Source organism: Babylonia areolata, chromosome 21, assembly GCF_041734735.1.
Source record: "Babylonia areolata isolate BAREFJ2019XMU chromosome 21, ASM4173473v1, whole genome shotgun sequence".
NCBI lineage: Eukaryota > Metazoa > Mollusca > Gastropoda > Neogastropoda > Buccinidae > Babylonia > Babylonia areolata.
In genome coordinates this window covers 54,859,118-54,868,106 of record NC_134896.1, presented here as the reverse complement: position 1 = coordinate 54,868,106, position 8,989 = coordinate 54,859,118, and the positions used below count along the sequence as shown (strand labels likewise).

The window sequence follows — 8,989 nt, the reverse complement described above, 5'->3', positions numbered from 1 at the left end:
AGAAGGGTCGCCGAGCCAGCAAGCGAGCTGTTGGGTGCCCTCTTGGATAGTCGTGGGGTTCGATTCTTGTGTGACCCCCTTCTGCCTCTGTGTGGGTCTGTGTTCTGTATTCTCTCCTGGGCCAGTGGTGTGCCTGATTCTTGGTGACAGATTTTTTCCCTGTGCCTTATTCCTGTGGGTTCCCCGTGACTGCCACCCCGACGGGACTCCAGGATTCGCCTTTTCAGTGGTCACCATTCCACTTCATCCCTGTCCGTTCCAAACTCCCTCATTCCCACTCCTTTCCCCGATCTCATATTTCCAACGTCCTCACCCACAGTCCCTCATCCCGTTCACCCTCTCCGATTCTGCAGGCATGTGACTAAAGCCAGTTCAGCGACACTGGTCTTCAACGGACGAACTTGATTTCAAGGTTCAAGTGAACTGACATTTTTTCGTGTAGATCTGTGCTGCCGTTACTAGGGCTTACTGTGTCGTGGTCATGCTGCTATGGTGTAACCAAAGAGTGTTGCCGTAGTAAGTGTTTAAATTTGTGTGTCTGGACCAGGATATTCAAAGTGCACAACAGTAAAGAATTTAGCTGAATTATCTGTCTCTGTGTTTTGTGTTGTCGGGGTCAGTGTTAGTTAGTCCGTGGGAAGGTGCGGGGGGTTCATGGGCAACCCCTTATGGGTTGTGACAATGGCCTTCAGCATACCATGACAGGCTCAACAGATCAGTGGATAAAATGTTGAACATTTTTCTCAGTCTGCGTTCGTGGGTTGCAACTCCCACGTTCACTCGTATATACACGAGTGGGCTTTTACGTGTATGACCGTTTTTACCGTGCCATGTAGGCAGCCATACTCCGCTTTCGGGGCCGGTGTGCATGCTGGGTATGTATTTGTTTCCATAACCCACTGAACGCTGACATGGATTACAGGATCTTTAACGTGCGTATTTGATCTTTTGATTGCGTATACACACGAAGGGGGTTCAGGCACTAGCAGATCTGTACATATGTTGACATGGGAGATCGGAAAAATCTCCACCCTTTACCCACCAGGCGCCGTCACGGAGATTGGACATTCAATGTGAGGGTCCTGGGTTTGAACCCTGGTCACGGCACCTGGCAGGCATATTGACAGGAGAGGAGGGTTTGTGTGTGTCTGGAGCCAGTGGAGAGGAGTGGATGCCCATGATGTAGTGGAGTGATGGCCTAGGGGTAATGCGTCCGCCTAGGAAGCGAATTTGAGCGCGCTGGTTCGAATCACGGCTCAGCCGCCGATATTTTCTCCCCCTCCACTACACCTTGAGTGGTGGTCTGGACGCTTCGGATGAGGTGATAAACCGAGGCCCCGTGTGCAGCACTGATGCACTTAGCGCACGTAAAAGAACCCACGGCAACAAAAGGGTTGTTCCTGGCAAAATTCTGTAGGAAAATCCACTTCGATAGGAAAAACAAATAAAAGTGCACGCAGGAAAAAAAAAAAAAAAATTTCCCGTGGACAAAAATCTCTTTACACCGGAACCAAGATTTATCTTTCCCTGGACATTGATAGATTTATCTTTCCCTGGGCATTGATCCTGTTTCCGGTTTAAGTAACGGAGGAAGGCAGGAGAACAGACGGTTGAAGTTCTAGTTTCACTTCTTTCCTGGAAACTTGAATGACAACATTGTGACAGACGAATTTTTCAACTTTAAAGCGCAGCTATGGGCGACGATGGGATCGCTCCTCCACTCTCTGCTAAAGATAAAACGTAAAATTTTATTTTTTGTTATTTTATGCATTTTTATTGAATAGCTGTGTTTTTAGGGGTAAGTGACAACCAGAAATCCGATGTTGTATGTACAGAGACATCAGTCTGCCTGTGTGTGTGTGTGTGTGTGTGTGTGTGTGTGTGTGTGTGTGTGACTCACACTGTGTGTGTGTGTGTGTTCGAGTGTGTGTGTGTGTGTGTGTGACTCACACTGTGTGTGTGTGTGTTCGTGTGTGTGTGTGTGTGTGTGTGTGTGTGTGACTCACACTGTGTGTGTGTGTGTTCGAGTGTGTGTGCGTGTGTGTGTGTGTGCGCGCATGAAGAGGGGAGTTGGGTAGTGGCATCATAGCACAGTTGATTGAGCTGGGGACTTTCAGTCTGAGGGTCCTGGGTTCAAATCTGGGTTAGAATATGCATGATGGGATAAGAGTTGAGATCCACAAGCTTTTCAGGTCTTCCAGATGAATCTTTGTTCAGACTGGCTGCATGGTGCTTTATATTACTCTTTTGTGTGTATACACATGCAAGATTAAAAAAGCGTATTAAAGAATAAACATGTAGTAATCCATGGATGTCAATGTTTGGTGGTTATTCAAACGCAAACATACCCAGCATAGACATCTTCTTGGGGGGAAGTGACACTTATGGTTAGACTTGCTGCATCAGTGCAGTTCACTGGTTCTGTATGTAGATCATGTGTAATAAAAATGCAGATGATCATATGATATACACATTGAGTTTGAATATCAGTCCATAAGTCAATGGCCTTAAATAGTCACTAAGTCAGATTTGTTGTTTGTTTTTTGCTGTTGCTTAAGTCAGACTATACAGTATACCATTGAGCTTGGTACAATGGCAGGGATATAACTGCAACCCTTCCTCTTGCTTTGATGGCTTTGCACTGATGTAGAACCACATTATAAAGGCTAACATGTCAACAGTCACGGCACTCAAACTGAACTTATCTGTACTGAAATAAATAACAAATGTTGAACTTGAAGTACATGTTTGTGAACATCCCAGATCATTTGCCTACTACACCATCAATGCCCGCCTGCCGGTCACACTGGCCAAGACTACAGACAGCCTGTGTCGTAGCAAGCAGAAAATAGCTGACCAGTTTGGAAAGGTAAAATGAGAGAGAATATCCTGCAACTTTGCCTAAAGGTGGAGCCTATACTGGCTGTAGCTTATTGATCATTACCTGTAACTCCTAGATATATACCTTTGTGCATATTGATTTTGATCAATATCTGCAGCTCACAGAAAAAGCTTTGTTTATATTGACATTCATAAGAAATTTTAGGCTTTGTTTATATTGATATTGATCAATATTTGTATCTCTTAGATATATTCATTTGTTTATATTGGCATTGATCATTGTCTGTATGAAGTGTATCTGGATACCTTTGTTACTGACATTGACTGATATTTGTAAAAGCATCTAGATAGTAGATACCTTTCTGTTGACATTGATCAATATTTGTCTGAAGTGTATATGGATACCCTTGTTGGTACTGACACTGATAAATATTTTTTATAAAAGTTTTGTATTGACATTGATCAGTATTTGTAAAAGTATATACGTAGATGCTTTTGTTTATATTGACATTGATCAGTATCTGTAAAGGTGTACCCAGATACCTTTGTTAAAACTGACATTGATCAGCATGTCTCTGAAGTGTATCCAGATAACTAGATATCTGTAACCCCTAGGTTTAATTCTGTTCATATTGATATCAATTGATTCATATCTGTAACTCCTACTTCTAGATATACCTTTGTTCAGATTGACATTGATCATCTTCTTCGTTCGTGGGCTGCAGCTTCCATGTTCACTTGTATGTACAGGAGTGGACTTTTACATGTATGACCGTTTTTAACCCTGCCATGTAGGCAGCCATACTCTGTTTTCGGGCATGACATTGATCCGTATCTGTAAGTGTTTGCCCCCCTCACCGCCAGGAAGCCATGGAAGATGTGAAGCTGATCGTGGGCCGACTGACCAAGCTGCGCTACGAGGTGCAGACTGATAAACCCATCGCACCCCTGGAGTCGGACGCGCCTGATGTCGCAATGTGGAACGCGGAGCTGGCACAGCAGACAGAGCTCAGACAGGGAGTGCCCCCTACGTGGTACTCCGCCACCTGGCTGTACGTGGAGTGCTACATGTACCGTGCTCTGCAGGATTATGTCGCCCTCACGTGAGTGTGTGTGTGTGTGTGTATGGGTGGGTGGGTGTATGTGAGTGGTTGTGTGTGTTTGTGTGTGTGTGGTGAAGGGGGGTGGGATGGGAAGGATTGGGAAATCAGTGGAATCTGTGAGTTGTGTGTGTGTGTGTGGGGTGGGGTGTATGGTGTATGTGTGGGAGGTGTGTTGGAAGTGTATATATGTGTGTTTTGTGTGTGTGGTTTGTGTGTGTGCAGGAGGTATGTGTGGACAGGGTGTACGTATGTTTAGGGTGTGTATGTGTGTGTGTGGGGAGATGTGTATATGTGTTGTGTGTGGTAGTGAAGCCTGTGCGTGTTGGATGTGAGTGAGCGTGTAAATGTGTGTGTGTGTGGTTTGTGTGCTTGGTGTGTGTGTATATGGTGGGTGTGTGTGTGTGCATTGCTTTAGGTCAGGGAGGGCGAGACACTTCAAAGTTCCAGCTGTGTTGCAGAAAGAACCTGAAGACCTACGACCTGTTCCAAGACCAGAAGAGGAGTGCCTTCAGGGACGCAGCAGAACCGGTGAGGTCACTTCTCAGCTACCTGAGTGAGGTGACCCCCAGACTTCAGACAGGTGCCAGCGAGGAGATCCCAGACCTGTTCTTGCTGTTTGTTCAGGTAAGACAAGTGTAGGGAAGAAAGAAGAAAGCACCTGGAAGGCTTTTGATGATACGCCATCCTCCCACAACCATGCTCGCAGGTATGATAGATAACACATGCATGCAGGATTGAGGTATTTCTGTTCCTTTTAAATCATACTGGACCAAGAATGATTTCAGTAAACTTGCTGCCTAAATTATGTGAAGATATGGGAAGGGAGGTTACACCACATACTGTGACACAGACATGTGTGTGTGTACACGAAAGCACACATGCAGGTGCACACGTGCACAACACAATACAACACACACATATATATATATATATATATATATATATATATATATATATATATATATATATGTGCACTGGATGACAGTGAGTGTAGATTTTTGGTGTAGTGGGATGAGTACCTTGTTCTGATTGCCTTCATTTTGCCTGTGGGAAGAACTGGTTGAAGATGCCAGCGCACATACCAAAGCAAGTCTACACACATCGGTGATTCTGTGCTGACAACTTTTTGACAGGTGGCCTTGTGGGGAAACAAGTGCGATCTGTCGATCTCTCAAGGGGCGGAGAACTCCCAGAAGGAATGCCTGCTGAAGCAGTTGTCCCACCTGAAGCCCCACATCCTGATTGACGACACGAGTCAGGTGCTGGCTGCACTGCAGGGAGCCGCCGCCTCACGGAACGGGCAGGTGGGGCGAGTGGACATCGTGCTGGACAACGCGGGGTTTGAACTGGTGACCGACCTGTGTCTGGCCGAGCTGCTGACGGCTGCAGGGCTGGCCTCCCATGTGCACTTCCACGGCAAAGCGGTGTCGTGGTTCGTGTCGGATGTCACGGAGCACGACTTCTCCTGGACGCTGGATACCATGTGCGGCACCGAGGACCCGGCCGTGTCCCAGCTGGGGGCACGGTGGAAGTCTCGCCTGCAGGATGGGATGTGGACTTTCTCTGCCCACCCTTTCTGGACCTCCCCCTACAGCTTCAGCCTGATGAAGCAGCATGCCCCTGACCTGTACGCCGACCTGGCCCAGGCGGACCTGGTGGTCTTCAAGGGGGACCTCAACTACCGCAAGCTGGTGGGGGACAGGGCCTGGGAACCCACCACCCCCTTCCCCCTCGCCCTTGAGGGCTTCCATCCGGCGCCGCTCTGCGCCCTGAGGGCCCTGAAGGCGGACACCATCTCCGGGCTGAGGCCGGGCCAGGCGGAGCAGGTGGGGCAGGAGGATGAGAAGTGGAAGGTGAACGGGAACTGGGCCATCGTCAGCTTCTGTGCGCCACCCTCCTCGTCTTGAGGAAGGCTTCTCTAGGCATGACGCTCACCTGGACAGAGGTGCCTTTACCTCATTGAGGAGCTACTGTCTTGATGTGGATGGCTGTGTTGGCAGACTAATCTTCAGCACAGAGCAGCTGTCTTGCTGTGTATGGCTTTGTTGACGGAGGCACCTTTCATGAAGAGCTACTGTCTTGATGTGGATGACTTTGTGTTGACAGAAGCACCTTTTGTGAAGAGCTACTGTCTTGATGTGGATGACTGTTGACAAAAGCATCTTTAGTTATGATCTACGTCTGGACCGAGGCACCTGTAGCTAAGAGCTGCTGTCTTGATGTGGATGACTTTGTGTTGACAGAAGCACCTTTTGTGAAGAGCTGTCTTGATGTGGATGACTGTTGACAAAAGCATCTTTAGTTATGATCTACGTCTGGACCGAGGCACCTGTAGCTAAGAGCTGCTGTCTTGATGTGGATGTCTTTGTGTTGACAGAAGTACCTTTTGTGAAGAGCTGTCTTGATGTGGATGACTTTGTGTTGACAGAAGTATCTTTTGTGAAGAGCTACTGTCTTGATGTGGATGTCTTTGTGTTGACAGAAGCACCTTTTGTGAAGAGCTACTGTCTTGATGTGGATGACTTTGTGTTGACAGAAGCACCTTTTGTGAAGAGCTACTGTCTTGATGTGGATGACTTTGTGTTGACAGAAGCACCTTAAATGAAGAGCGACTGTCTTGATGTGGATGACTTTGTGTTGACAGAAGCACCTTTTGTGAAGAGCGACTGTCTTGATGTGGATGACTTTGTGATGACAGAAGTACCTTTTGTGAAGAGCGACTGTTTTGACATGGATGACTTTGTTGACAGAGGCAACTTTCCTACAAAGCCACCGGTGATGCAGTTGACAAGCCATTGATCTAGAGGAAGCGAATGGAATCAGAATGTATGCTTTTTCTGGGATGTTTTTGAACTGGTCAGAAAAGTTTGGGATTAACAGGTTTTACGTTGGTGTTTCCTTATTTTAAGTTTATTCTATTTTATATATCTGATTTTGCAAATTAGTCAGAAAGGAGTACAGCCTTTAATTGTGAAACGCTTGTTAGGTTATTTTTTAAGAAAGGCCTCAGAAAGTTTGCCCCTTTTTCTGTTAATCCTTTTAAAGTTTCATCTGTTGCATTTCCGACTGTTTAGTGTGTTTTTTAACAAGCTTGGGTAGGTGTGTGCTGCGTGTTCTCTTGGTTAAACCATAGCCACCTAGCATGGTAGGTATGCAGTGACTGTACTCTGTGGATGGAAGACACAAGTCATGCTCCTGGAAAGAAGATTCAGCATTTCCTTCACTGCTGGTGTATGTCCATCGAGATCAATGATGACCATCGTTGTCATCCAGCTGGGGGATGGGGGGAGGGTGGTGGTGGGGTGGGGGGATGCTCATGAATCTATCTGTGAATGCGCAGATGGCTGAATAGTCCAATCTGCGCACGAAATGTTCGCAGACAGTTGGGGCAGGCATATTGTCAGGGAGCTTGTTTGCCCGTGACTTTCTGGCCTGCCTCTTCTGAACAGCTGCAGCAGTCCTGTTGGCCTCGCACAACTTGGCGCCTTTGTGCACAGCAGTGTGCCATTTGTCACGGTCCACTGCAGATTCCTCCCAGGAGTCAGGGTTGATATCAAATGCTTTCAGAGAGACTTTCAGAGTATCTCTGAAGTGCTTCTTCTGACCTCCATGTGATCTCTTCCCTTGTTGCAGCTCACCATAGAAGAGCCTTTTGGGCAGCCAATGGTCTGGCATGCGCGCCACGTGTCCAGCCCAGCGAAGCTGGGGCTGCATCAGGATGGTGAAGATGCTGGGAAGGGTGGCTTTTGCAAGCACCTCTGTGTCTGGGGTCCTGTCTTGCCACTTGATGTTCAGTAGCTTCCTGAGGCATGTTGTGTGGAAGTGGTTCAGCTTCTTGGGGTGTCGTTGGTTCACTACTACTTTACTATTGAAGGATCTGAAGAAGAAAGAGAAGGCTGGCAAAAGCTGCAAGCTGCAACAGATACTACAGCTATGCAGCAGTGCTCGTAAAAAACTACAACAGATGCTACAGCTATGGCAGTGCTCGTAACAAAGCTACAACAGGTAATATAGCTTTTGCAACGCATATAACAGTTATTCATATTCTGTGATTAAGATTTCTTTTATCTCTTCAGTACAAGAAGTCTTGTGTACAAGCAGTACCTTTGAACTGTGACATGAAGAACATGAAGTGTTCAGGTGATGCACACTATTTCACATTCTGCATGATATCTGATGATCTCAGTCACTGACAATTTTTTTTTTTTTTTTTTTTAATTTGGAGTGCAGCATGGCTTCTTCTTCTTCTGCATTCATGGGCTGCAACTCCCACGTTCACTCGTATATACGCGAGTGGGCTTTTACGTGTATGACCGGTTTTAATCCGCCATGTAGGCAGCCATACTCCATACTCCATAACCCACCGAACGCTGACATGGATTACAGGATCGTTAACGTGCGTATTTGATGTTTTGCTTGCGTATACACACGAAGGGGGTTCAGGCACTGGCAGGTCTGCACATATGTTGACCTGGGAGATTGTAAAAATCTCAACCCCTTTACCCACCAGGCGCTGTCACCGTGATTCGAACCCGGGACCCTCAGATTGAAAGTCCAATGCTTTAACCATTCGGCTGTTGCGCCCGTCGCAGCATGGCTGATTCATTGATGTTTACACTCTGTATTTGCGCACATTTGTTTATTACATAATACATTATAAACAAATTTTGTGTGTGTGTGTGTGCATATGTTTTGTGTTTTTTTGCAATATAACTTGTATAAACAGATTTTGATTCAAAGTGTCCATAGCCAGTTCACCCAGTGTTATTCAAGGAATTTCCTTCATGTGGTTGATTACTGTTCAGTGTTGTGAACTCACAGGCTGTTTCCAAAACCAGAATTGCAGTGTATGGTGTTCCTGATGGTGAGCAACCTCCAGGCACCATGGTGTGTACCTTTGCATGGTCAATTAAAACTTTCCCAGATGAAGGCGTATTTCTGGAACTTTTTCTTTTTTGCTGCCCCATCATCTGCACCGTTTCAGTGGCATTACTCCCACACTGGTCATTCAGAGTCCCCAGTAGACTGCCACACCCAGGTTCATC

The 8,989-nt window shown here is 46.5% G+C and overlaps 1 protein-coding gene across 1 annotated transcript; it reads left to right on the top strand.

Moving 5' to 3' along the window:
• The first annotated feature begins 1,569 nt into the window (after positions 1 to 1,569).
• Positions 1,570 to 7,196, top strand: LOC143296034 (damage-control phosphatase ARMT1-like). Its single transcript, XM_076607779.1, has 5 exons — positions 1,570 to 1,740; positions 2,764 to 2,869; positions 3,706 to 3,944; positions 4,403 to 4,568; positions 5,078 to 7,196. Exons 1-5 carry the CDS (start codon positions 1,694 to 1,696, stop codon positions 5,849 to 5,851), a joined length of 1,332 nt encoding a protein of 443 aa, XP_076463894.1. The 5' UTR covers positions 1,570 to 1,693; the 3' UTR covers positions 5,852 to 7,196.
• Positions 7,197 to 8,989: the final 1,793 nt, after the last annotated feature.

Bases quoted from the DNA above. Each gene is read 5' to 3' on its own strand.
- LOC143296034 (XM_076607779.1), top strand. From the start codon at position 1,694: ATGGGCGACGATGGGATCGCTCCTCCACTCTCTGCTAAAGATAAAAC. The intron at 1,741-2,763 runs GTAAAATTTTAT...TGAACATCCCAG, and splicing joins CTCTCTGCTAAAGATAAAAC to ATCATTTGCCTACTACACCA. The intron at 3,945-4,402 runs GTGAGTGTGTGT...GCTGTGTTGCAG, and splicing joins CAGGATTATGTCGCCCTCAC to AAAGAACCTGAAGACCTACG.